General features: G+C 60.4%; 1 protein-coding gene across 1 annotated transcript in view; it reads left to right on the top strand.

Annotated features, from left to right (window-relative positions):
• Positions 1-4,570: 4,570 nt before the first annotated feature.
• Positions 4,571-27,857, top strand: part of CAMK2A (calcium/calmodulin dependent protein kinase II alpha) — a 33,620-nt gene continuing 10,333 nt past the window's right edge. Inside the window, exons 1-13 of the mRNA XM_075057047.1 lie at positions 4,571-4,704; positions 10,519-10,613; positions 15,156-15,215; positions 19,150-19,204; positions 19,537-19,602; positions 21,127-21,199; positions 21,580-21,682; positions 22,230-22,313; positions 22,924-23,018; positions 23,443-23,565; positions 24,355-24,438; positions 25,823-25,865; positions 27,692-27,732. Of these exons, the coding sequence (XP_074913148.1) occupies positions 4,643-4,704; positions 10,519-10,613; positions 15,156-15,215; positions 19,150-19,204; positions 19,537-19,602; positions 21,127-21,199; positions 21,580-21,682; positions 22,230-22,313; positions 22,924-23,018; positions 23,443-23,565; positions 24,355-24,438; positions 25,823-25,865; positions 27,692-27,732 (984 nt within the window). The 5' untranslated portion in view covers positions 4,571-4,642. The remainder of the gene's footprint in view (positions 4,705-10,518; positions 10,614-15,155; positions 15,216-19,149; positions 19,205-19,536; positions 19,603-21,126; positions 21,200-21,579; positions 21,683-22,229; positions 22,314-22,923; positions 23,019-23,442; positions 23,566-24,354; positions 24,439-25,822; positions 25,866-27,691; positions 27,733-27,857) is intronic.

Here is a 27,857-nt window from a genome sequence, read left to right as displayed (position 1 = left end):
TAGATTTTTCTCCTTTCAATTTTACTAATATCCCCATGGAAAGGTTCGTCCGGTCTTGCTTCATTTCCAGTTTCTGATCTGATGGGCTGAAGCTGGGTTCGCGCAGTCAGCCTAGCCATAGCGTTGGATCTGCGTTCTTTTTTTTTTTTTTAATTAAAAAAAAGTTGCATCCTGAATTTTTACAAAAAGAAGGAGTTGAAGGAAAGTCTCTGTCCCCAAAAACAAAGAGGAAAAGTAGGCGGGAGTATCTCTGGGTGCTTTGAGAGTGCAGACCCTCCAACCTGAGGAGAGCAGTTGTCCTTCACCGCTGTTTCCAGTCCCGCTGTATCTGCACATTGGGCTGGGAAGGTGCAGGTGGTGGCTGCTGCACGGGATCCCTGTCCCACCACTGCTCATTAATGGTCTCTGTGGGGAAAAATGCAGCAAAGTGCCAAAATCCCGTGTTTTCACACCGTTCAAGCCCCTTGGGAGTGCCTGTACGCTCTGGTTGCCAAGGGGTTAATGGAGCTGGTGAGATGCTCAGGTGGTGGAGCTCCCTGCCTGGTCCTGATGCTGCACCCAGATGTGTTTGCACACAGGCTGAGCGGTCCCCTCCTTCCCAACCACCCTTCAGAGAGCCGTGCAAGCCCAAGGCTCCTCCAAACCCCGGGCAGGAGCTGGTGCAGGATGAGGCCCTGCGGAGGGGATGGGGCAGGGGGATGGATCTGGGGCCACTGGGGCTCTGGGCTGGGAGGAGGTGGGAGCGGGGTGGGATGGAGGGGTGATGTCTACCTCACCTCCGTTGGGATGGACTGCTGCCTCCACCCTGCCGGCTGGAGGGAGTTGGGATGGGGATGGGATGGGGATGGATGGAGTTGGGATGCGTTGGAGATGGGGAGGGGGATAGGATGAGGATGGGGATGGGGATGGGTCAGGCAGGATTGGGGGTACCTCGGAGCCTCTCCAGCCCTACGGGCATTTTCCACCTGAGAGAGGGAAGGGAAGAAGCCCAGTAGTAGGAAAGGAGATGGACATCTCCACAAACTGCCGTGGTGGGAGGGTGGCAGGGCACTCTGGGCACCTCATGCTGGGGAGAGGGTGCTCTAGACCAGGGGCTGTATCTCATGCCAGGCAGTCGCATCCTTTCTCCTTCCAGGGGTCCGAGGACATGTGGTTTTGCAGAGGTTTCTCCCCACGCAGACCCAGCACACGATGGCCCCAGGGAGCTGTGTGGTACGTGCTGGGAGTCCCCAGGTACCCACGGCCATGTCCGCAGGAGGGTCCCTGCCCACGGACCCTGGTGTCAGGGAGAGGGTGGCCCTGGGGACCAAAAGCAGCCTCATGTGGCCACAGAAGCGAGTGCTGGGGCCCGCAGGGACAGGGCACATTTGCAAACACAACCCTAAATGTAAATCAGCTCTCCTTACCATGGTATTTATAATCTTTACCTAAAAATAACCCCAAATTCAGCTTCCTAGAGGACAGCAACTGAGCATCCCCCAGACCCCAGCTTGCGTGTGAAACTGTCCCAGTAATTTTGGGATCTCTGCAATATGTAATTCGCAGCCCCTCTGGTTCTGCGTGCGAGGCACTGCTGCAAGCTCCCTGAGGCCCAGGCAAGCCCTGTCCCCTGGGAGGAGGGGGGGGACCCGCTGCAGTCCCCCCGGGACACGCTGGTCCTCCCCAAGCTCCGTGGGACGGCTGCCCATCCGGCGCGCTTGGGATTTGGCATCAGACCGCAGGTGCCCATCCTGGGGCAGTCCCATGCTGGGATGCAGAAACTAAATATCAGCAGGGTAGAGCTGGAGCAGGCGTGGGGAGAGCAGGAGGCATTTCTGGAGAGGCAGCCTGGGGATGGAGAGGAGCCGCTGGGGATGAAGGTCTCCATCAGGCGGCCAGACCCAAGCACGGCAGCAGGAGAACAGCTTGGCTCTGCAAAACCCTGCAGGAGCAAATCTTGGGGTGGCCGGGAACAGAGATGTTGGCCGAGGAGAGACATCCAAAGAGGATCCCGAAGTCTCTGGGAGAGGGCTGGGACTGCTCCCCTCCCCTGGAGTTGAAGGGAGAGCCCCCAGCCTGGAGGGGGAAGGTCCCACCCAGAGCTCCTGCTCCCCTTGGGTTGTCCCCAGGCACCGGGGAGTGGAGCCACGCAGCAGTTCCCGCTTGGGAAAACATCATCGGCAAAGCAGAGCGTGTTCAGCAGCCAGAAGCCTGACACCCCCTCACCCTCAGAGAGGGAAAAATGCTGAGGAAAAGGGAAAAAAACTGAAGACAGAGGAGGGCAGGAAGGGAGAAACCCTTCCTGGAGAGCCGTGTCTCTGCCAGGCAGGAGAAACCCGGGGAGGAAGGCAGGGTCCCCATGGGGGGCTTTGCCATCACCCCCTGCCCCAGGCGAGGAGTTCGGGGCATGGGGGTCAGGGGTGCAGCAGGGGCCCTGGGCGGAAGGAAGGGACAGATCCCTCCTCCCGGCTCCAGGAGCACGCCGAGTCACGCATGTGGGGCTGAACACGCGTGCCAGCGGGGGGGTGGGCGCGGGAAGGAGAGGCAGGTCACACTGCAGCGCCCACGGGGACACATACGTTAGAGCAGGGGGAAGCAAAGTGGGGGCACGCACCTGCCCACGGGCATCCATGGGTCTCCGGCTTGGGGGGGGGGGTCTTCCTCTCACCCTTCGGCTCCGAGGGGCTGCTGGGGACCAGCACCAAAAAGCTGGAGGAGGAGAGCACTCCCCTGAGCATCCGGCTGCGGCGGCCCCCGCAGCAGCCCCCCGCCTCCCGGCACAGCCCCGGGGGTGGCAAATGTAACCCCCTTTCACGTGGGAATGGGATGGGGAGGAGACATGCACAGGCAGGGAGGCTTTTTTGGGGACCATCATAGCCCCAGGGCACAGATCCCACACGTGCATCATGCTCACTCCCAGTGAGGGTGCCTGGTGTGCTCTTCTTGCATGGTGGCATGGCCAGGGTGGGTCCAAAGGCCACCAGCCCTTGGGGACCATGGCCCTGTCCCTTTGCCCATGGGTGGGAAGCGGGTCCTTGTCCTGCCACCAGGGCCACAGGGTCCTCTCTGGCTGGGCCACGTGGGAGCGGGAGGCTGGATGCGGGGATGCAAGTTGGGGCTGAAGGTGGGTAATGGTGCAATTAATGGAAAAGCCATTAGACCTTTCTCCTCCTCCCCCTCTTCTTCCTCACTCCGCCACTTGCTGTCCTCCTCCACTTCCACCTCCTTTCTTCTCTCCCTCTCTCCGCTCCTCCTTCTCTCTCTCTTCTCAAAGATTTCTCCCTATTTTTGTCTGGTTAGAGCCTTTTCTTTTCCTTTTAACCCTTCCATGGCAGCCTGAAAGGGAACTCAATCCATCTCAGCTGCCAAAGGCAATGCTCTCCTGGGTGGTGGGAGCCCCTTCTCCCGGGACGGCAGGGGCTCCTTCTGCTGCAAAATCATCCAGAAATGGGCCAAAAGCTTAGAAGAAAGCTCTTCTGGGGGGATCAGAAGGTGGGAGGGTGCAAGGGGTGGTGTGGGTGGAGGAGAGGGTGCTGGTTGTCCCAGGAGTGCTGCCAGGGATGCCAGCAGCAAGGTGGGCTCAGAGGGGAGCCTGTCCCCCGCAGTCTTGGACTTCATTACTCTACTTGTATTGCCCTTCTTGTGCTTTTTTTATGTTAAATGCACTAGGCAGCAAAAAGCTTGAGGAGGGGGGGCAGACCTTCCTCCTACCCCCGCTCTGAAATCCCCCCTTCTTTGTGCTCCGGCTTGGGCACCGCAGGGAAACACCAGCCCAAAACACAGCCTTTTTGCTCCCCCTCTAGCTTGCGCTTTAGGGCAAGCTGCTCACCCCACGGCGGGGGGGACCCATGGGACCCGCTCCCCCGGCAGCCCCGGGGTCCGTGGGGAGAGCTGGCAGGCAAAGGGGGGGGAGTGGGGAGCAGCTCCCTGGTGCGGCCAGCCCTCCCCTGCAGAACGATCGGGGCCAGACCCCCCCTGGGGACCCCGGCTGATGGCAGGCTGGTTTGGGGACCTGGGGACCTGCCATGGTTTCTCCAGCTTCTCCTGACACACTTCTGCTCCAGCTGCTCCCACTCGCCCCAGTGTGTCCCCCATCCCACAGCCCCCCCAGACCCCGAAGGGATGCCGCTGCCGGCACCAGCAGGGCCTGTATTTTGGGGAGGGGGGGGGGGGGAGAAGCAGTTGCCAGGGCGACAGCATCCTCCTGCAACATGGAAACCACAGTTTCCATGGAAACCCTTTTTTGCCCCAATTATTCTACCACTGCCACGTCCTTTAATTTGCCTTTAATATTTGCGGTTTAGACTTCTCCCACCCCCGCAGCAGGCGGGTGACCCCCGGGCAGCCCCCGGAGCCGGGGTCCCCAGCAGGGCCCTGGTCCCCACGGGCGGGTGGCAGGTTTGGGAAGCAGTTGCCCCGGCAACAGAAACAGGGCGTTTCTGGCAGCGGTGGTCGCCATGGGGACGGGGATGCTGACGAAGGCTTGTGAAGCTGAGAAGACAAATTGCCCTCATCATTATCTCCGGGCTTGTCAATCAAACATATTCCCTTATTTACCTCGGCGAGGAGAGAGCCCCGGGAGCACACGGAGAGGGAGGGAGCGAGAGGAGAGCTGCTTGCCCCAAACTCCGCACTGGGGAGGGAGCATTTCCAGCCCCTCGGGATGGCCACCATCACCTGCAATCGCTTCACCGAGGAGTACCAGCTCTTCGAGGAACTGGGCAAGTAAGTTGGAGACGGGGCTGGGATGCTCGAAGTGGGGCTGTGCCCCGGCTGGGGAAAAGCCTCAGCGGTGCTGGGAACCGCCAGAGATGGGGGAAAGGAGACAGGCACGGAGCAAAGGCACCAGGGAGCGGTGAGGGGGGGGGCTCGGATTAGGATGGGGGCTGCCAGCCCCAGTCCTGCCCACTCTGTCCCTTCCCGAGTTTGGGTGGCTGCTGATGGGTGCTCGGTTGGGGGCTTGGGTCACCCCAGGGGGCTGGAGCTGCCCGGGGAGGGGGCGGCTGCCCTTCTTATGGAAAAAAAGCTCCTGAAAGAGGATGCTGCCGGCTCCCCCGGGAACTTCTCCAGCTGGGAGGAGGTTCGGGACAGCCGAGGAGGAAAGCCAAAGCAGCGGGCTTTTCCTTACATTTCTTTAGGGAATTTCTCTGTGTGGGTTTACCGGGGTTTGGCTAGTCCTGCAGGAGACCCAACCTGCCTGGCAGCCCCTGGTGAATCCCAGCAGCTCCCGGACAGACTGGGGGTGTCTCCCACCCCTGTCCCAGCGTGAGTGCCCCCCCAGGTGAGCCACAGCCCTGCCTGACCCGGCAATCCTGCCGGCGAGGGCTCAGCTCGGCAGGTCCGGGTGTCATTCCGTGTGCCTGGATCAGGGTGCATGTGTGTGTGCATGTGTGTGCAAACAGAAACGCCCGTGCATGGCGAGGCGATCCTGGGGGGCTCTGAGTACCCCAGGGTGGAGCAGGAGATTTCAGGTCCTCTCTGTGGGGCAGAGGGATGCTCCATGTCTTGCCGAGCATGTGGCTGTTAAACGGGCGCAGAAGTGAGCAGGCGTGTGCCTGTGTTTTGGTTTCTGTGCCTTTTTTCGGAGCTGATGCGTAAATCTGGGGCGTGCAGCCGTGTTCCCTTCGGAGTGGCTCAGCGACGTGGTGGCATGCTCGGGGGTGCCTGTGCTGGGTGACTGATGCCCGTGCTTCAGATGGGCAGCCGTGTCCATCCGTGGGCAAGGGCACTTGCTCCAGCCCCGCAACACCGCATCGCCCGGGCGCAGGACAGCCTGCGCCTAAACGCGCGCCCACACGCGCGTGGGCGTGCGGAACGGGGGTGAGGGAGAAAGGAGAGGACAAAGATGGAGAAATCGAGAGGCTGAAACAGGGGAGGACTTTGTGCCAGGCTGAACGCAGTTAATATTCCCCAGCCAAATGGGAGGACCAGGTTGCTGCTACGAAGTGCAGCTCCTTGGAGGCGAGCGGACCCCCCCCGGTCCCAGGACATGCACGTCCATCCCCTCAAGCGTCGGGGTGGCTGCGAGGGGCTGGAGGGGAGCAGTGGGATGGGGAGCAGGTCCCTGAAGCAGGGACAGTCCCAGCCGGCACTGCGGGCAGGGGCATGGGTACGCGCTGGGGAGCTGGTGGCAAGGGGGGGTTTGGGACCTGTTTTTTCCAGAGGTTTCTCGGCTTTTCTGGGTTCTGAGGCTCTGTGGTGGTGGCAGCGGGTGGGCAGGGGGTGGGCAGGAGAGGCAGCGGCTGTTGGGTGCCTGCAGGGAGGCTGTTGGGCCCTGGCTGGGCAGACATGGCTGTGGGGATGTGGAGGGGAGCTTGCAGGCCAGGTGTGATGGGGGAGGACCGGGAGGGATCCCGGAGGCGTTTGCGATGCAATGCTTTGCTAGGTGGGTGCTGACACAGAGGGCTGAGGACCCAGACTTGCGGGCTGCCTGTATGACCCGGCACCACGGTGTAAAACCACCTCGACAGATGCATTTTAACACGTTCACGAATAAAGGAGCAAAGCTGGCGCAGCGGCTCGCCGGCGCCCTGCGAGCCTCGCACCCCGGCCCACCAGACCTCCCGGGGTGATGCAGAGGCAGCGCGACTCGGCCGGTGGCTCGGGGCAGCATCCCCAGCTCGGAGCATCCCACAGCTTTCCCTTCTTCTCCGGGGGGTTGGTACCACTGCAGCACTGAGGCATGTTCCCGAGCGAAGGGCTTCACTGGGCTGGTCAAGGCACTGGGTTGGGGATTTTCCACCGGGATGGTTTCCAGCGCATCCTGGCACATTCAAAAATCAGTGGTTTCCCACGGGGAAATTTCCGCTTTGTGGGCTTAGAGAGGGAAATCAGGACGAAGCGCTGCACCTCTGCTCTGCTGCGGCAGCCGCTGGCGGTGGGAAGCGGCGTTCCTCCTCTGGCGAGATGCTCCCGGGACTGGTTTCGGTGGGGGCATCCCGGCAGGGGCAAGGCAGGGTGGGCAGCATGGCTCTCCCCCAGCCAGACCCCGAAGGGGAGCAGCGGGGCTTGGAGCAGAAAGGCTCCATCTTGAGTTTGCTGTCCCCAAGGAACTGGGACAGTCTGCTGCGGGGGGGACACGGGGTGTCCCCGAGCCTGGCTGACAGGAGGGAGGTGCTGGGTGTCAGGCTGCTGCACCCACTGTCCTCCTTTGCCATCTCCTCGGCTGTCACCCGTCCCGACACCCAGGCAAGCCGGGGGTTTAAGATGCCACACACCTCTTGGTAGCGCCACGACAGGGCTTTGTGGGGGGACAGAGATGGGGAGAGGGGGGGTCTGCAGAGCCTGCCCCATGGGGCAGGAGCCCTTGGCGCATCCCTGCACCTCCCAGGCATGGGGAGGGCATCTGTCCTGAGCGGGGGACATGGAGCTGGGAAAAATCTTCTCCCGTGGCAGCCTCGGCAAAGCCAAGCAAGTGAGAGGCTGCTCCGATACTCCCCACAGCCCCACACTTGTAGGAGGGGACTGGGGCGAGGGCAGGGGGCAGCGCTGGGTGGGGGGACACAGGGAGAGGATCCTGCCCACGGCCCCCCGGAGTAGGACAAACAAGTGCAGCTCCATCGGCGCCTCCAAATCCGCCCCCGCGGCAGGTTCAGGGAGAGGCTGGAGACAATTACCGTACCGAGCGGTACGATCAGCCCCTCCGCTCCCAGAGCTGCAGGAGAGGGGTTTTATTAAAAGGGGAAAAAAAAAAAAAAAAAAATATGGAGGAACAAAAAATCCCCAGCCCACACTCTTCTCTCTAGAAAGGAGATAAAATGCCTCGGAGGAGGAGGAGGTGTTGAAGAGAGAGGGAGGGCAGCAGCAGCGCAGCCCGGCGCTGGCAGGGAAGGTGTGAAAAGGGAGAAGCGGAGCATCCCGGTGGCAGAGCCGCTGCTCGGGCTGGCAGGGGGAGGCCTTGGGGACAAGGCATGGGGTCATGCCTGGCCCGGGGGACCAAGGGACCGGGGCTGGACCCGGCAGTGCCAGGGCTTGGGGCTGGAGGAACAGGGCTGGCTGCTGGGCTGTGGGTCCAGCGTCACCCTGAAATGGCAGCCATCAGACACGGTCGCTACCCACGGTCCTGTGGGTGATGTACTCATCCAGTGCTAAAACTGGGATGTGCTTGTGTTGTCTGGGATGAATGCCCCATCTCCGAGCCAGGCAGAGATGGGGGCCCCCAGCTGCCATGGGGGTTGGCCCCATCCAAAGAGCCAGCACCCTGGGAGGGAGGGAAGGGACCCACTCCGCTGCCCACGGCCAGGGAACAGGGCATGTCACCTTCCAAAGGGGTTTCTTGCACCAAGATGGGGCTGAGCTCCCTGCCTGGCACTCTCTGCTCTGCCCACACTGCCCTGTAAGCCCCTGGTGCAGGGGGGGAAGCCTGCATTTGCGGGGAAGGAGATGCTGGATTTAGATGGAGCCAAGGGGGGATTTTTCTCCCAGGCTGGGAAGATCCCACCCGGGGCTGGGAAGCACGGGAGCAGCCTGGCACAGGGAGTAGAGCCTGGCTGCTGTGAAATGCCCAGCAGGGTCAAATACCCAATGTGGAGGGGTTCCTGGCCAGCGCAGACCCCCTGCAGGACCTGACTGGGACTGGGAACAGGGCTATGGCAAGCGTGCGGCACCCTGGGGTGTCCTGCACCTGCACCCAGCACTTCGTGTCCCCCCCACCCACCAGGCTCACAGGGTCTCGCTTGCACTTCACTGAGCACAAACAGACATTTGGTTTCTGTTAAAAAGGCCCGGAGGAGCCAAAAGCCATGAATGCAGCCGGGGGTGTGAAACCCCGCACTCTGGCAGCGCGGTGCATCCCATCCCCGCCTGCTGCATCCCGCTTCCCACGGCTCCCCCTTCCCCGCCGTTCAGTTTAGCTGGAATAAATGGATGAGCGAGTGGCTGTGGGTGCTGGGACCAGGAGTGGCCGGGGGTCCCCAGCCTTCAGGGGGTCTGGGACACCTACATCCCTCCAACCCCACGTCAGGTCCCACAGTGAAACTCTGCGGCTGGGGTAGAAACCCCGAGCTGGGGCAGTGGGCATGGGGGCTTCCTTGCTTGCCGCGCTCACTGCTGCGGACTTTGCTGCCACTGCAAAAGCAGCACATGTGTCTTTAGGAAAAATATAGGAAAGATGGGTCACAGGGACTCACAGGAGCCCCCAAACCCCAGGCAGTGCGGGGTTCCCAGCGGGATGGGGAGATTGGCACTGCAGGACTGGCAATGGCTCCGGTCTCCCACCCCATGGCAAGCTGGATACAAAACATTTTGTCCCCCCTTTCCAATTAATCCCCCCCCAGACTACAGGGATATTAACAGCTCAGCTCTTCCAGCAGCCACAATTAAACGGCAAGACGGGGAGGCTGGGAAGCGCTGGGATGCTGTTCCCCCGGCTCCTGCCTGGCACGTGCCGCAAGTGATGCTCTGTGCAGCAGCCCTGGGCGCGTGGGCTGCCGGCTCTGCTGGGGCTCCAGCCCCATCCCTCCGCACCCCGCCGTTTGCCTGTTCTCCTAAAGATCACATTCAAATCCAAATTGCCCGTCTCCATCCGCCCCCACCGGTAAAATCAATTATCCGCCGCCACTCGCCAGCCTGCGGCCTTTTATTCCTCGGCAGGGAGCGGGAGCGGGCGACGGGGAGCGGGGGGGAAGGTGGGGCAGGAGGTGGGTTTGCTTTTGATAGTTGTTATTTTAGCGATTGGAGGGGTTTGGCAGGAAAGGGAACCTGGTACAAAGGTTGCGCTCAGCAGGGCTGGAGCGTGCGTTTGCCTGTGTGTGTGCAATGCTGCAGCTCCCAGCATCGTGCCGGCGTGCTTTCAGTGCAACGAGCTGGCAGGGCTCGGGGTGTGGGGTACGGGGGCAGAGGAGCTTCTTTGGAGTGTCCCAAGCACCCGTGCTTATTTGCCTGCCAGGCCCCAGGAGACCCTTGCACGTTGGTTCACGCGTGTGCAAGCCGCAGCAGCATCAGTCCCTGTCCAGCTCGGCTCCAGCGGTCCTTGCTTGCAGGGTCCCCTGGGCTGTCCCTGCCTGTGTGACAGTTTTGCAGCTGGGGGGACCATGCACCGCTCACCTGCACCCACCGCTGCTGCTTGCACCCGCTTCTGCAAAGTGCTGCTGTGATTGCAAGGTCTGGAGCATGCAAAGCCACACGCGCAGACTAAAATGAAGCGGCCGAGTGCTGCGTGCCAGCTGCAGCCATCCTGGTGTCCGTCAGGAGCCAATACCCCTGATAAATCACTGCTCCTCTCCCAGGGGATAGGTAGGGCAGAGCCGAGGAGGGAGAGGAGGAAAGGCACGCAAAGCCTGGGGTGTCCCAGGGGAGCACGGAGGGCCGAATCCTGCGTTCATCCCCAGGTATACCTGTGCTTGCCCCCATCATTCCCCAAGAAGAGTGGTGCAGGGAAGCCAACTGAGAGCCCTCCGTGTTTTCTCCAAGCCCGTTCCCCAGCCAGCACCCATCCCCATCCCCGTGGCTGCCCCTCGCCCCACAGGCACATCAGGGCTGAGCCGTGCCCTTGCCCGTGCCGAGCCCTTCACCTCTCCCTCCGGCTTCTTGTCTTCCCAGGGGCGCTTTCTCCATCGTCCGGAGATGTGTGAAGGTGTTGGCAGGACAAGAGTATGCGGCCAAGATCATCAATACCAAGAAGCTGTCTGCTCGAGGTAGGTGCTGGGGGTGTTTTCGGGGAGGCGAGAGGCGAGCAGGGTTTGCGGAGCGGGGAATTTGTCCCCTCTGCACGGCACCGGGACAATGCCTTTGATGTGCAGCGAGGTGGGGGGTGTTTGATGTGTGGTGGGGGACCTCCTTATCCCACCCTGTCTCCACTGTGGTACACACTGAGCTCCTTGAAGGATGGGGTGAGCGTCCCGAGGAGATGTCTTGGTGGCTGCTCACCGCATCCCAGCTGATCACAAGGATGCACCCACAGCCCGGCTGTGCCAGGGCTCTGGGGGGCTCCCAGACCCCAAACTGGCTAGGGAGATGTAGGACCCCATTTCTCTCCCTGAGACCGTACCACCACCTTGCACGCCATGTTGCGGCAAAATGATGGTTACAGCCTTGCAGCAAGTTAAACTGCTGCCAGCCTCAGGCGCTGGGTAGCCCAGTTATTTTGGGAGCATCACCTTCCCTGAGGGGGCCCCCGCTGACCCCCCCGTGCCTGCTCTCAGGGGCTGCGGCTTTCCTTACTCGTGTACCTACATCAAGGAAATGGGAATGTTGTTCAAGCGGGGGTTTGATTTAATTTCTACCTGGAGATGGGCCCTCACCCCTCATTGCTGTCTAATTAATCGCTCTGGTGGAGCACGTTGGCTGCTGTGCTGCTGGAAGAGGTGCTGGCAGGTCTGTCCTGGCTGTTCCTCGGGCAAAGCTGAGCTGAGCCAGCACAGAAAAGCTTCATCCGGCCCTTTGCTTGAGGCAGGGACCCCTCTGCCCCCAGGCATCTGGCAGAGGAGCTGCGATGAGGAGGATGGAGAGGATGAGACAGCAGCTGCTGTGTCCCCGGCTCCGGCTCCTCCTGGCCGGGTGCGCAGGATGGGTGCTGGGAGCGAGTGCCCTGCTGGGAGGGTTTAATTAACTCCCTCCCTCAGTTTCTCTCCCTGATGCCACTGCTCACCTCCGAAGGCAAACCTGAAACACAGAAAATGGTGACAAACTCCTTTCTGACCTCAAATTAAATCAGTGCTTTGCAATCTCCCTCCCGCAGTGCTGCCAAAGCGGCACAGCACTGACGCTGAGCCCCCCGCCCCGTGCTGGTCCCTGTCCCTGTTTGGGAATGCAAACCATTCCCTTCCTCTGAGGCCGAAGGTTCCCAGTCTGGGGCACCCAGCCGGGCTTTGGGCAAGGTGTGCGGTGCTGGCCTTGGCACTCGGCTCCTGCCCATGTACCCCAGCTGGCAGCGGGACGGGCAGCAAACACCTCCCAGTTTGCCGGGCTGCCTGGAGAGCAGGCTGAGCCGCCTTCCCTCTGCTCCCTCCTGCCTCTGCTCACCTGCTCCGGCAGTTTTCCCCTTTCCATCCTCTTCTGGGGTTTGCGCTGTCCCTGGAGCGGCTCTGTGTCCGTCTGTCCCCTGGAGAGATCTCAGAAAGGTTATTTTCCATGTCCTGCCTGGTGAAATTGGTCTTGAAACCCCCATTTCTGCAACTCTAGCATGGGGGATGGCGCTTCCCCAGACTGGGAACAATCTCCAAAGGGGCACAAGGAGCCACTGTCCCACCGGGATGTGCCACCGGCTGTGTCACACGCAAAGGGCAGGAGGGCAGGTGTGCAGGGGGGAGAGGGGTCGGGGGGAAGATGAGAGGAGCTGCAAAATATCCCCATGGTCTCTTCAGACATCCTCCCGGCTGCCGACACAGGGAGCCAGCAGGAAAGAAACTGGAGTTTTTGGAGAAAAAGTGGGGTTTCCGTCCAGGCAGCAGCTGGATTTGTGGGGTAGGAGAGGGGCTGCAGCCGTGGCTCGCTGCCCCCAGCAGCTCTTCGCCGGGTGGTGGACGTGCCGTGCCATGTGGGTGGGAGGATGCTCTGACCCACGGCAGCTGCCCCCCTAAGATCAGCACGGTCCCTCTGCCTGAGGGACATCCCCCTGTCCCTTTGTCCGTCTGTCCCACTGCTCCTCTGCTCTGGCACAGCCATCCCACCCACGTGCAAAGCCCCTGCAAGCCCTGTCCCGGACATTTGCACAACCAGGGGGGTCCCCTGCCAGCCTGCGGCCCCGTGGTGGGGTTGTATCCACACGATGCTCAGAGGAAACCGCAAACCCAGAGACCCAGCCCTGGGCTGTGCCCCCGTGTCCAGCCCATCCTTGCTGTGCAGTCACGGCGGGGAAGATCTGCCCGAGCAAGACCCACACAGGCTTGGAAAGAGCAAAGCCCCCGGAGCACAGGCTGCCTTCGCTCCCTGGGCGGTGAGCGGCTCGTTTCAGGCAGCAATTCCCCTTGCATTTCACAGCCGAGCCCGTGGCACCAGGGGCAGCGATGGCCACGCTCCCCCAGGACGTTTCCTACCAAGGTGCTCGCATGCTGGGGCGTGCTCGGGGCTGCATCCCCAGGCGCTGCAGCCTCGCAGGCACGGCAGCCTCCTCCGCACCCGCACCGGCTTCATCCTGCGATGGCCAGCTGGATGTGTTGGGGTTTGCCCTGCTGGGGCATTGCTAATGGGGACTGGCCAGGGGTCCCTGGGCAGGGGTCTCTGGCCATCCCCCCGTAGGGATAAGCACCTTTCCCAGCCCCTCCTGGGTGCCACTGGGTCTCCAGTGCTGTCCTCTTCCCCTTTGGAGGGACCCCCATCGCTGCCCCCCCTTTAAATTCCCTGATCCATTTTCCATTTCGCCTGGTTTTTGCTGATCTCCCACGCTCTCCCCGTGCTGTTTGCAGTTTATCGAACCTCCCCAGCCTCCCAGCGTTCCCCGCCAAGCCGCCTGTGCCGGGCTTTGCCTTCACGGGCGTTTTGGTGGCGACAGATTGCGAGGATGCAAAGGGGGGGGCAGCGGCTGGGGAGGGGGGGGCCGCACAGCGCTGCTGCTGTGGTGGCTTAGCCGGGGAGCCGGAGCCGAGTCGGATGGCTCGTAGCAGGGAAGGGATGGGGCAACCTTCTGCCCTCCGCCAGTGGCCACGCTCGCCCCTGCGCAGCTGAAGGCTCGGCCGGCAGCGGCGTGCGGGCACACGGAGCGGTGCCATACTTGGGGTCACGTTCACCCCCCTTTCCTGTGATCTCTGGGCTCTTGTAAGCAAGCAAAGAAGCTTTACTGGACACCAACAACGCTGGGTTTCCCCATGGGCCATTTGGCCCCAGACTTCAGGCTGCGGATGGGGAAACTGAGGCAGAGAGTGACAATCAATGACTCACCTAAAATCACCGTTAGGCAGGAGCAGAAGAGGAGGCAGAAAGCAGCTCCCCCGTTCCCCAGATAAGTGCTTGCCCCACTGGTCACACTGTCCCTCCATCCTGTCCCTGTCCTCCACCCTACCATGCATTTTGGATGTGAAAAGCAATAGCCTAAACCCCAACCCCTCCCTGCCATCCCGTCCCACCCTGGGCAGGTTGTCCCCCGTTGGGGGAAACACCGTGGGGAGCTGAACGAGGCCACCAAGGCTGTCCCAGCCTTTGGCTCCCGGATCCCAGCACAGGCTGCAAAACTCGCCCCAAGCCCTGGGGTGACTCGCCCCCGCCGAGCCCCGCCGTCGCTGGACGGGGGATATCGAGCCCTGGGGAAGGCTCCAGCCCCCGCAGGGAAGGGGCTGTGTTGGCTTCACGTCTCAGCGGTCGGAGACACCCAGGTTTGATGCAGAGCGAGACTCTGGGGTGTGAACCTGCAAGGTAACAGTGATAGTGCTGAGAGACGAGCAGCCCTAATTATATCCTCGCTTCTCCCAGCTGCTGGGTTCCTCCTAGCACGAAATGCCTCAAGAGAAGACACCTCCGTGCAGGGTGGCTAGGTCAGGTATAAGGAGGGAGAGAAGTGCAGAGACATGCAAGAAGAAACAAAATTATTTGAAAATTCATTCTGGGCTGCCCCAGGGTGGAGGCTTTTTTGGCTCAGCTCAACTTGCTTTGCCCCGAGCTCTGTTGTCTCACATTCCTGAGCCTGGAGAAAGCCGGGGAGAGGGACCTGTGCTGGCTGTTTGGAGACAGGCACCACGGTGAAGCAAATTTTCAGAGCCAGGATTTTGCGATGTAGGAGAGCAAAGACCTGATGTGAAACGGCTGGGGATAGAGAAGGGGAGCGAAGCGGATAGCCCCGTTTCAGCTTGATATCTCTCGCTGGTTGGCTTTATCTTTTGTTGTTCAAATTGTACCATTTGGGGCCAGAAATGTCCTTGCTGATTGCCTGTGCTTGTCTGAATAAAAGAAAACAGAACGAGTGCTGCTGGCAGCGAAAACCCCGGCAGCTCCGAGGTTTTCGGGAGGGGATCGGGGGTTGTTCAGCAAAGAGAAGGGAGAGCAAGGGATCATCCAAAGCCCAGGACTGCCCATGGCATCGGTGTCTGGGGGTTTGGCTGGGGGCTGCGTCCGTGCTGGGATACTGTCCATCAGGCCCTGATGCTGAACATGTCTCCAAACCCGTTATTCTTTAGCAGATAAAAAAACGGGTGGGTTTGCTCCCTGCCAGCTGCTCCGTCCCCCCAGGTTTCCTCCTGCACGGCAGGAGCTGAGAACAGTTTATTCCCTTTCCCCAGACCCTAATTTAGGACCATTGCCTCTTTCAGATCACCAGAAGCTGGAACGAGAAGCCCGGATCTGCCGCCTCCTGAAGCACCCCAACATCGGTAAGCACACCCAGCTCCCCACCCTCCGCGTGCCAGGCAAGGAACCGGGCAAATCCGCCAGTGCTCCGTGCCCGGCTCCGGTGCCCGCCTGCTCTCCCGTGCTCCCACCGGGGCTGGGGGGGGTCCCAAATTCAGCCCTGCCTGCAGCAGCAGGGGCTGTTTGTCCTTCCCTTGCGCTCCGGCTCCCATCCCAGAGATGGAGAAGGGTCTCGGCAGCAGCCCGCTCTGTTGACCTGCAGAGCCGTCCCTCCTCTTCCTCACGGGAGTCAGCATCTTCGAATGGGGTCAGGGGAAGAAAGGCCTCCACCGAGTGGGGGGGGATTGAAGTAGGTCCTACCTAACCCACTTGGCCGTAGCTCCCTCAGGGAGAAGCGGGGCCCCAGTAGGCTGCAAGGGACTATTTTTACTCCTCTCCCCCCCCCTCGGGTGCTCTATTCCTCTGCATGCTCCAAAAAGCGGCTGCAGCTCCGAGCAGCAGCAGCAGCGCGGGGCGTGTAGGAGGAGCGATGGCGGGGGGAAGCGAAGACTTTCCCACCGACCGTCCATCTGAGAGTAGCCTCCTTCGGAAAAGCTGTTTCAGGAAAACTCCTGAGCCCCTGCAAAAGACAAAAATAGGCCAGAAGGAGAGAGAGAGAGGGGAGGGGAAAAAACTGCAGTAAAGAAAATTCCAAACCCCAGCCTTGAGAGTGATGCTGATCAGGCTGTTGGTCCCTGGGGGTGGTCCGGCAGCAAGAGCAGGGATGAACCCCCTCTCCTCTCTGCTGCACCCTGGAATGTGCCTACCCCAGTGGGATCCTGCAGCTTTTGGGAAAGCATTTGGGAGTAGGATAAGAGCTACGCAGCCCTTGCACCCTGCAGCCGGGAGCTGGGAGGTTTCCCCTTTGGCTGGGCTCCTCTCTGGCCCCCTCGCTGCTCCCGGTGGCCTGGATCCATCCCTTCCCAGGAACCGCTGCAGCAGATCCAGGGAGCCAGACCCGGTGCCAGTGGGACCAGCCACATGGCTCCCACCCCATAAATATTTCAGTTCAGATAAAAAGCCTGTCAGCTGCCATCTGACTCAGGTACATAGCGGCGTGGCAGGTCTCCCCTGCATTGCCGGGGCACCGGACCCCGCAGGATCTGGCCATTATCCTTCCCCCGCCTCTGCTCTGGCAGGACCCATGCCCTGCACAGGAGCTGCCCTGCTGGGGTCCCGGCGGGGAGTCCAGCTTCTCCCAGTCAGAGCAGCAGCCGGGGCCTTTCCTCTGCAGCAAAATACACACGGGGATCGCTGAGACCTGGAGGAAACACACTGCAAAGTGCGTGAATAGCAAGAAATACTAAAAATAGAGGAACCCATTCCAGGAGGATTTGCAGGACGGTAGCTGGGCCATGCAGCCAGAGCTCCCTGCCTGGCCCCAGCTTTTACCTACCGCTGTCTTCCTCCCTTCCCTCTCCATCACCTGCCCGTGGGGCCGGTGGGGTCTCAGGGGACAGAAACACCTTGTCCTGCAGTTCAGCCCCCCTGTGCCTTCTCCCCCATCCCTACACCACACCTCGCTGTTTGGCTGTGACCCGCAGAGATAGCAGGCTTCCAGCAACCCTGCTGCACCAGGCTGGAAGGGGTTAACGGCATGAGATCCTAACAAGCCCAATCTGCTGCTATTTATACCCAGGAGGTTCTTCTCCACCCTCCCCACCCCACACTCTCAGCCCCCCACTGCTCCTGCTGCCTGGAAACTTGGGCTCACAGCTTCCCTTCCATGCAGCACAAGCCAGCTAATTACCCACCCAGGAGCTGGAACGAGCTGCAGATCGAACCCTAACAAGAGGAGCCACGGCTGCCAGGGGCATGGGGAAGGCAAGGCAGAAACCCCCCTCTCGATCCCTCCCTGGGAGAAGCACCCCAGCTGCCAAGGGGCTTTGCTGGCCCCTCACTCGTTTTCTGCAGCGAGGTGGGTCCCTCCGTCTCCCATGGGAATGCCGTGCTGCGGCTGTGATCCTGGAGGAACCAACCTGTGCTTTGCACTGTGCCTGCTGGAAAGCCTTGCATAGAAAGCCACGCGTGGGTGGTCGAGGGCAGGTCCAGGACCCCACAGCACATCTACAGCACCAGGCGATGTGTTAGGGAGAGCTGCCATTTCCCAAAGCTGCGTGTCCTTGCAGGGAAGCCTTGCTTTATCGGGGAAACTTCAGCTACGCCGAGCCCTGGAGTTTTAACTCCTGGTACCCGTTGTCTTCTCACCCCCCGGTCCCGAAGCTGTGTCCCGCTCCTGCCTTGGCTCTCGGCACTGAGCTGGAGTGGTTTGGCTGTCGCAGCTCTTTCTGACTATGGTCAGTAACAGATACTTGTAGGATCAGGCTATATTTAGAGCAGCTGCTCCTTCTTATACCTCCTCGGCTCCTGGCAGCCACGGGCATTGGGACTTCCCCAAGCAGGGGTTGTATCCGGACCATCTGCTTGTAGTTACGCTGGCCCTATCCACACTGAACTCGCCTAATCCCCCTCTGAACACTTTGGCTTCTGCAGGATCTCAGGCACAATATCCCCAATCCCTCTCGGGCAAGATGAAATGGGAGGAAATGTGTTTCTTCCAGCAGAGGAAGGCAGAAAAGCTGGGATTATGTTGGAGAAAAACAGGGAGCAGATAGTGGTGTTGGAAAGCAGGGGACGTCTGTGGAGACTGACAGTGAGGAAAGATGGCCAGGGAAATAAGATGAGAAAATTGTGTCAATAGACAAGACCAAGAGGAAAGATGCCGTCTGGCTCAGCACACCTCCTCTGCCCCTGCAGGGTGAGGTGATGCCGCTGGCAGCTTGCTCTTAGCAGCGGCTGGATCTGCGCACTGAGCTGGGAGGGAGGGGTAGGATCAGCAAAGCGACATTTGCTGGCCTGGGAGAAAAGAGCGATGCAGCACAGTGTCTGCACTCAACGATGGGGCTTGTTATCTCCCCCGGCTCAGATCTGAGTCTGGAGGATGTTTCCATACAGGGCTCAGCTGATTTAGCTGCAGTAAAATGGGTGAGGAGCACAAATTCCCACAAAATCACTCACCTGAATGTTTCCTTTTCCTCCCTGGATTCCAAAGATCTCAAAGATATTGGAAGTTGTATCAGGCTGAAACCAGGTGAGCAAAGAGAAAGGGTTAAATATTTACAGCCTCAGGGAAACCAGAATAAAATGTGATGTGGGGGCCAGAGGATGCTGGAGCGGTCTTTATACATCCTACCTGTTTCTGTGCCCGTCCCCTCACTGCACATCTGCCTGCTAAGCTGTGAGCAGGGATCTAAGCCTGAATAACCAGAACCCAGCTGCAGGATGGCAGGTTTGCACCCAGCTGTACCTGGCAAGACGTGTCCAAGGGGAGAGGATGCCCCTCGGTGTGACGAGCGGGGCGAGATGCCAGCCCCGCGGGAGGAGACCGGGAGACCGCTTCCTCCGAAGGAAACTCATCCCGTGGTGATTCCTGGATATCCCTGACCTGAGACCTCCCAAGGAGAAAAGGAAGGTCATGAGCAGAAAATAAAAAAAGCCCCGTTGGTGCCAGGGCTGGCAGCCCAGCACCCTGGCTGAGCTCTCCCTGCGCCTGGGCACCTCTCCTGATGGAGCAAAGGGCTGGGCTGGGGGCACCCATGCCTGCAGCCTGCCCAGCACCCAAGATAGCCCAGCAGCTGCCCGGGACCTTGGCCAGGCACTGGCCGCAGGCAGTCCCTGATTTGGATGTGACCTTTGAGCCTTGCACCACTGCCCAAGGCTGGGGCCACGGCTGGGGTCCCCTGTTGAGCGGGGACCCCCCACCCAGCCAGCAGCAGTAGCAAGAGGAGGAGGAGGGAGGAGGAATAGTCCCATTCTGCCCTTCCCTACCTCCTGCTTGTGCCCAAAGCGGAGCAAAGGCATTCCCGGGGAGCGGGGTGAGAGCCAGGCATACCCGTAACCCTTCTGTCTCTGCCGTAGTGAGGCTCCATGACAGCATCTCCGAAGAGGGCCACCACTACCTGATATTTGACCTGTGAGTAATGGTTAAATGCGTCTCTTAATCCACCGGCAGCTGCATGCTTCCACCCTGTGGCAGCGCGCCCTGCACCCCCGCAGCCCCCCCCAAGCTTTCCCCATCCTCCACATCACACGAGCCCTTCCCGCAGGCTGGGTTTGAACCGAGCTTGGCTCCCTCAAACTGGGCAGAGGGCAGGTCTCTGCTCTGCACCCCCAGTACTCCCCCTGTGCATGGTGGAGAGGCATTTTGGGGGGGGTTTGCCAGGGCTGAGCATGCTATAAATCAATCCAGCTCCCTCGCGTGCTGTGCTGAGATGGCCAAGCGTGACTCCCCCCGTTTTCTCGCAGGGTCACCGGTGGGGAGCTGTTTGAGGACATTGTGGCCAGGGAGTACTACAGCGAAGCGGATGCCAGGTGAGCACGGACACACGCCGGGCTGTGGCGGGGACAGCAGTTGTCCCCTTCTCCTGTGAGCTGCTCTCTCTCAGGGTCCTACGCATCTGGCTTTCTGCAGCATAAGCTCCTTCCGTCCTGGGAGGTGTTTTACAGCCGCTCTGCAGCGCGTACTCATAAAACAGATGTGTAGTGCAAAAAAAAAAAAACAAACCCCAAAACACCTCTTTTTAACTCACTCGGCTCCTGTGCCAAGAAGTGTGTGTGTTACCAGAGGGCTGGTTCCTGCCTCGAACCAAGCAGCTGCCAGCCATCGCTCGCAGCATCCTTCTTCCCTGGGGCTGATAGCATCGCCCACATCTGACCTCCCTGTAAAGGAGCGAGGCATCGCGATTGGGGGTCCCCAGTTGGGGGACAGCGGGGCTCCCCAGGCTGGCCGGGAGGAAGCCCAGCATCAGGCTGGTGCCCCAGCCGGGAGAGGGATAACACAGACACCCGGCAGTCCTCACCCTTTCCCCTTGCAGCTGCATTAAAGTCATTTGCAAGCGTTTCTCTGGCATTTACCACTTGAAAGCACTAAGGAGGAGCAGTCAAGACAGGCTGGGTGGGAGGATGTGCTGGAGCTCCGCTCCCTCCCACGCTCCCACTGGCACTTTCCAGGTACCCTGCTGCAGAGGCAGGGGGCTGGGTAGCATTTCAGCTACACCTTTGGTCCTTGCAGCTCATCCAGGGAACAGCATTAGCCTCATTTTTTTGAGAGGACATGATTTGGCTCTCTCCAGTCTCCAGATAGCACTGTGCCTCTTGGCTTTGCCCCCAGGATAAGCATAGCCCATACAAATGTCCAAGGGGGTGGTAAGCACGACGCTACCTCTGTCTGTACGGAAATATCCCTTATTTCTAGGCAGAAACAATCTCATTTAATGGGTTGCCCGCACTGAATCCACTTACAACCCATCCACTTACTAGTGTCATACAAATAAAATAAAATACATGTAAATAAACACCTTCTGCCTTGCACACAGCTGTTTTGGAGCAGAAAAGATCGTTGCCTCGGTCTTTTTCCCTTCCTTTCTCATGCATGCAGCAGAGCTGGGGTTTAATGAACTAGATACAAAGCGAACAGATGCAGCAAGAGCCACCCGCATTAGTGGAGGCCAGGGAAATGGGGCTGAAGCAAAGGTTAGGTCTAAGTCTGAGGAGAACATCTTCTCTGCCTGGGTTTGGAAACCAAACTCTGCTGCTGGTCTCCAGCTCACCCCCATGTTGCTTCTATGTGGACCCCATGGGCTCAGCCGTAGCCCCCATGCTCCTGCTCGCTGCAAACGGGTGTCCAGCAGCTCTGGTGGGATCTTACTGGGTTACAACTGCTCTCCACAGGTGTGTGGCTTTCGGTGGAGGGGGACACTGAGCTGTGCTGCAGGGCTGCTGGTGGGAAGCGTGCTGGGGAGAGGGATGGAGGGGGTGAGATGCAGCCGAGTAGAAGCGTCTAAGGAAACTCTGCCTCGCTGGCCACTCCTGTGAGCTTTCTCCTCTCTCCCGCAGCCACTGCATCCAGCAGATCCTGGAGGCCGTCCTGCACTGCCACCAGATGGGGGTAGTCCATCGGGATCTGAAGGTAGGAACTGCAGGGGAAGTGCCTGTGAAAGGAGGTGGGGACCCCATCTGTGATGCAAAACCCTGTGGAGCAATTTCCAGCGTCCTCCAGGGCAGCTGAAACAGCGGGGAGGAACACCATGTAGGGCTTCTGGAAAGCCACAGAGCAAAGACTAGCTTTGGGGTGAAACAACGCAATGGAGAGGGGGTAGGGAGGTCCTTGTAGTCCATGGTCCTCTAAGGATCCGGGGACACCGGGACATGTGGCAGGACAAAGCAGCTGGGGAGCACATCCAGAGCCCTGACCTTCCTCTGTGCTGTGCTGGGAAGTCCCCACCACCCCACAACAACAAAGTCCCTGCGGGGCTTTCGCTCCTCTCCAACTCCTGTCTCCTCCTGCAGCCCGAGAACCTGCTGCTGGCATCCAAGCTGAAAGGTGCCGCTGTCAAGCTGGCTGACTTCGGCCTTGCCATCGAGGTGGAGGGGGACCAGCAAGCGTGGTTTGGTGAGTAGGACTGGCCCGAGTTGGGGCATCCTCCAGCCCTCATTGGTGCGTTTGGTCAGGGGGGGCTCCAGGAGGGACAATCATCCCCAGGACCTGAACCCCAAGTTATGGGAGCATCCCGGCAGCACCAGCCTAGGAGGCACAGTGGATGAGGAGGTTGATGGCTCCAGCTGTGCCCCTGGAAACAGCCCAGAATTGATCCAGGGCATAGGCAAACAGCTCCACGGGGACTCGGTGAGTCACCAAGGTGTCCTGGTGAGCTGGACAAGCCGGCAACAGGGGCAGACCCTGGAGGAGGAAAGCCTTCTCCAAGTGCTGGAGCACTCCAGCCTTCTGCACCATCCTGGGGTTTGGCTGGTGCCACTGGCAGAAAGCCGCGGTTTGCTCTGCTCTCGGGAGTCACAGAGGTTTCTGGAGGGAGGGTGCCTGTCCCGCTGGGTCGGCACGTGCCAGGGCTCTCGGCTCGACTGGGCACCAGGCACTGCTGGTGAGCTGTGTGGGGATGGGGGCTGCCTGCCGGCGGTGGGTGACAGGCTTTCTGTCCCAGGTTTTGCTGGCACCCCGGGATACCTCTCCCCCGAGGTGCTCCGGAAGGATCCCTATGGCAAAGCCGTGGACCTGTGGGCTTGCGGTAAGTCAGACTGGGGCTGAAATGCCAGGAGCGCCTGGGCTGGGTTGCGTGGGATGAGGGAGGCTGTTCATCCATCCTGAGTGGCCATTGCTAGACATGTCTCAGGGAGGTCAGGTTGGAGGATTTAGCCAAGAGGTGGCACATTACCTTGGGCTGTCCCAAGAGCAGCACCCTCTTTCCCAGTCCAGTGGCACCCTTCTCTGAAGGATCAGCCCCCTTGCTATGCACCCAAATCCCCCAAGTGGGGGAGATGCTGACTCTTTTGCCCTGCGGTGCTGGTGGGGTCAGGCAATGCCTCCACGCAGCTGCAGCCATAGGGGAGCCTTCTTCCACTCACGATGGGGAGGAGGCATGATGCCACGATGGGGCACCTGGCTTGAGGCTGTGCATGGTGGCTGCCAGAGCCATGTATCTCCCCAGCCGCTGAGCACATCGGCATGGAGTTGGACCCACCAATGAGCCTTTTGCTTTTTAATCAGGGAGCAAATCCTCCCGTTTCCCTAATTTCTCAGTTTCTCTGCTTGAGTTCGGCCAGTCCCCAGGGTGTGTCTGCTCATACCTCCAGCAATGAACTCCCACCCACTGATCCCACTTCTCCTCTCCTGGGCAGGCGTCATCCTCTACATCCTGCTGGTTGGGTACCCACCCTTTTGGGATGAAGACCAGCACCGACTCTACCAGCAGATCAAGGCTGGGGCTTATGATGTGAGTGGGTTTGTCTTACTCCCCCCTTTCATGGTCTCCCCTCTCTCCTGCTGTCCCTGCCTTGCAGTCTGCTGCTCCAGAAGGGCAACCAGGACAAATTCAGATAGGAATAAGTTTCTTTGCTCTGGTCACAGAGGGTTGGCCAAGCAGCCATGCCCAGGTGCACACACTGGCATGTTTCAGGTCCACTTTGCAGGACAGATAGGTCTTGTCCTGGGCCTTCCACTTTTCTCCCTCCGTCCCTGCTCTCCAGTTTTCCAGCTGGCAGCTCTTTCCAGTTGCTACTGTCTCTCCAGTAGTATGTCTGTCCCTGTCCCATGGGCAGGAGCAAAGGGCTGCAGGAGAACCACCCCAATTGCAAAGGGGCTTCTGCTCCTTCTGTCGCTCCCTGCAGTCTCTCACCCTGGTCCCTTTGCTTTGGCAGTTCCCCTCCCCTGAGTGGGACACAGTCACTCCCGAAGCGAAAGATCTCATCAACAAGATGTTGACCATAAACCCGTCCAAGCGCATCACGGCAGCGGAGGCTCTGAAGCACCCCTGGATATCGGTGAGTTTGGTGGCACTCACTAGTTGGGGTTGAAGGTCTAGAGATGTGGGGGTTCGCAAGGGGGGAACATCTCACTGGGCAGCATGTGTTATCAACCTTGCTGTCCGGCTCTTTTCTCCATCTTGGGAAGACGGTTTCCTCGCATGGTTCCTCCCAGTGCTCTCAGAGCAGCCTTTTTTCCCCTGAGGCTTTACAGCAGAGACAAGCCCAGAGTGTGCAGGCAAACAGCATGTCCTAGGGGAGCTGGTGATGGGAGGGACACATGTCCCCAGCCCTGGTGGGGACAGGCTGGTTTCTTGGTGTCACGCTGCGCTGGGGGGGGCCTTTCCTCAGGGATGGTGGGAGCAGGCTCATGTTTATCCATCCATACACTCCAGCAGCAATCCCCCCCGCCACCCTCGCTGCACCCCGCTGCTCCAGCTGCCGGTTCTCACTCTGAATCAGCTCCTAAAGGCAGGAGGAGTCCAGAGGCTTAACCCTGGGACCCCATACCACGTGCAAACCCTGAGCACACTGCTAAACGTGGCCGGTCAGCCAAGGAGTTAACTCAGGGGGCAGCCAGCTCTCCCTGCAACCCCCCCCCCACTACCAGAGCAGATCCTGCTGACTCCAGAGCTGCGATCTCCCGCTGCCTATTAAAGTTTTATTTGCTGCTGCTGCTGCTGCAGGCAGCTCTGGCCCGTGCCTTGACCGCAGGAGACTGCACATGTGTGCACGCATGTGAGAGCGGGGCTGGGGGAGCCCCTTCCCCCTCGGCGCCTGCTCTGAGCTGGGTCTCTCTCCTCCCAGCACCGTGCCACCGTGGCATCATGCATGCACAGGCAGGAGACGGTGGACTGTCTGAAGAAGTTCAATGCCCGGAGGAAGCTGAAGGTAACTCTCGTGCTCTCCAAGCTGACTGCAAAATGCGTGATCGGGTCATTGGTGGGTTTGTTTCTCGTGTGGGAAATGACAGGGTGGTGGCTCTGGGTCAGTGGTGTGGGGGTGACGGACATTTGGGGAACCCCATTGTGAAGAAGGGAAGAGAGACCGAGTGGGGTGGAGGCTGCATCTGGCTGGGGTTCCCAAGTGATTATAGGAAAGCCGTGGTGAAGGAAAGCAGCGAGTGACACAGCTGCCCTGGACACTGGGGTGAGGACTTTCCCACTGGAGTCAGTGTCGACAAAGCTCCTTCTTGGGGCAGGACATGGATCCGAGAGGCACAGTGAGACCCCTTTGCCTGATGACCAAGCCACTTCGCAGCCAAGGAAACAAAGTGATCCATAGACAGGCAAAAAGCTCTGGCTCACCCACACCAGCAGCCCCACAGGCTTTCCCTTCTCGGATGCTGCTGCGTGCCGCAGCCTGGACCCCTCTGGAATCACCATCTCCCCAGGCTTCACTGACAAGCTGGTGCACCTCCCTGAAGCACCCATCTCCCGGCTGCTGCTCAGCCTCAACTGGCAGCACGGCACTGGGAATGGGCTCTGGAAATTGCAATGCCTCCTCCAGAGCCGGAGACACAGAATGGGACAGCGCTGATCTGTGCCACCGTCAGGGCCATCAGCGCTCCAGGCCTGAATGCGACGTGGCACAGAGCAGTACAGCTGCAGGCTACTAACAAGATTATCAAGAAAAGAAACTGGCTATAAACTATTATTACTTTTCAGCTAGACAAGTAATCAAATTAGTTCAGGCATACACTTCAAAATAGTAATCCATTACTGTAAGCAATTAGTTCAAAGTAATCTCATTATACACTGAACAACTAGTTAGTAGAGTCAGCTGGAAAAGGGGAAGCATCTTTATGAATGTTATTTTGTGGTGGTGATCTTTGCGTGGCTCCCATGAAAAATCCCTACCCCGCTGCTCTTAGCTGGCACGGCTTTAATTGCAATTAAATCCGGTTCCGCTCCCGGTGGCTCCCCTTGCCGCCAGCTGCTGGCTCTGGTCAGTGGAGTCATGCTACATCTAGGGCAGGGTAGAACGAGACCGAAATGCACCCGGGGGATATTTAATATCCCTTTAATCTTGGAGAGAAGGCAGTTTTGGAGGATGCAACCCAACGCCCTAGCGCTGGGGATACGGAGTCGGGTACCGAGGGCTGCTTTTGATGGCAGGAGGGGAATATCAGCCCGTGGGCCAGTTTCCTTCCAGTGAGGTGGCTGGGGGACAGGTGACAAGCAGGACTTTCCTCCCCCAGGGCTGGGGGGAGCGGCAGGGGTGCGGGGGGCCGGGGCCCAGCACGCCTTTTCTTTCTGCCTTCTGTGTCTTTCAGGGAGCCATCCTCACCACCATGCTGGCCACCAGGAACTTCTCCGGTAGGTGCCGTCTCCGGGGCTCATCTCCTTGTCTTACAGGTTGCCCAGGGCAAACCCACAGAGAGCCAGCTTTGCCTCAGGTGTCACAGGGGGGCTGAGGTTGCAGCCTGGTGCCTTTGGGGATGCGTGGCATTGGGTGGTTGTTTTGGGTGTCACCTGGCACCTTGCTGGCTTGGGATGCAAGAGAAAAGGTGTCTGGATGAGGGACAGCAGTTCCCAGAGGTTTAGGTTTTGGGGGTTTAGATGCGCCCAACCATCTGGCTTGTGCTGGGGTGGGGATGCGGGTGCTGGGGGCTGCCACGTCTCAAGGCAGCCGGCTTCGTGTCCTCCTGGAGATGTTTGTGGCTCAGGGAGAGCATCCTCTGCACCGGGAAAGTGTCGGAAAGGTCCCTGGGTGCCACTGCAGCCATATGGCAGCAGGGTCCCTCGAGTCCCTCCCTGGGCAGGAGGGCTCTAATCCTGCAGGGCCCCCCACTCTTCTCCTGCCTCCCTGCATCCCGAGGGCTGCACAGAGGCAGAGGAGCAGGGCCAGAGCCCAGCAGCCCAGCCTGTGCCCTGGGAGAGGTCTCGGTGCATCCACAAGCTCTCCTGCCGCAATGTCCTTGCGGAGAGCTGTCCCCTCTGGGGACACCCCGCTGCCTCGGAGCAAGCCTTGCAGCTGGGATTTCACAGGCAGGGATCAGCAGCGATTCCCAGGCACGGAACCAAAAAGGAGCCGGGTGACTGCAGAGCTCATCCGCTCACCGTCACCTCCAGCCCTCCGCAGCGCTGGGGATGGCCCCGGCAGAGGTGCTGCAGTGATGGGACAAGCCAGCCAAGCCGGCTGAGCGGGCTGGTGGCAGCCGTTTGGTGTTAGATGGGTGTTTCGGGGTGCTTCGCCGAGGCACCCCAGGAGTCAGGTGTAGCAGGTGGGCAGGGGGGGAGATGGGGGGCTGCTGGCCCAGCCAGGTGCCGGGGGAGAGGGCCGTGGCCGGGGTTGGTATCTGCATTTGTCGTGGGGGGATCGTGCTGACACATTTAGCACTTGTGGGCAGCGCGCGGCGCGGCTGGGGGAGTCCAACAGCTGGGGGGATCCGGTGTCAGGCCCCGCGCCGGGAGACACGGCGGACACGGAGCATCAAAGGGCAGGAAATTCAAAAGCGTCTCTCGTAGCTCTGCCCGTCCCACGCACAACCCAGGGGCTCGCCGGTCCCCCCCTGCCCCGGCAGCGTGGCGGGGCTGATGGGTGATGATGGGTCCCACGTGGGTCTGAGCCCCATCAGTCCCACCCTGGTCCGGGGGTGCAGAGGGTTTTGGGGTGGCTTGAGCAGCCCCGGGGGGCTGGGGCAGTCCCGGCAGCAGTAGGTGGGCACTGGGGAAGGCGTCTGCTTTTCATCATCGTCAAAATGTGGGCTGCAGCTGTCGGGCCGGCGGGCCGGCAGCACATGATCCCGGCAGCATGGGGCTAAAATTAGAGGGCGGCAGGCGGGCAGCCCATTCCACCGCGCCGCGCCGTCCTCGGTCGCCAGCACCCGCCGGCCGGAGCGCTGCCTTGCTGCCGGACAGCCCCGCCGGCCCCCTCCGAGCCGCTCCGAGGACTCGGCGTGACTTTGGGAGACGGGTCATGCCCCTGGCTGAGAGCTGCTGGGGCAGGACGGGACGGTGCCGGCGAGGTCGCCCCTGAGCTCCGGGGGTTGGCACCGGGGGTTGCCGGAGAGAGGACGAAACCCACCAGCCGGTCCCGCGGGGTCTTGCCGCTCTGCCGCCCGGCACCATGCTGCTGATCCTCGGCCTCCTGGTCTTGGTGCCCTGCCTGGCTCTCCTAACCTCCTTCCTCCTCTCTCCAGGAGGCAAAAGCGGTGGCAACAAGAAGAATGACGGCGTGAAGGTAAGCCCCCTCCCTGCCGCCCTCTCCCGCCTGCCCCTCCGCTGCTGGGGTGGCAGTGGGGGTCTCCGTGCTGTGCCGGCGGTCCCCGTGACACGCGGTGCTTTAAAGGGCAGCTGTTGGCCGGG

Source organism: Buteo buteo, chromosome 24 (assembly GCF_964188355.1).
Source record: "Buteo buteo chromosome 24, bButBut1.hap1.1, whole genome shotgun sequence".
Taxonomy (NCBI): Eukaryota; Metazoa; Chordata; class Aves; order Accipitriformes; family Accipitridae; genus Buteo; species Buteo buteo.
The sequence above is the reverse complement of the archived record's forward strand: the minus strand, read 5'-3'. Positions and strand labels throughout refer to the sequence as shown.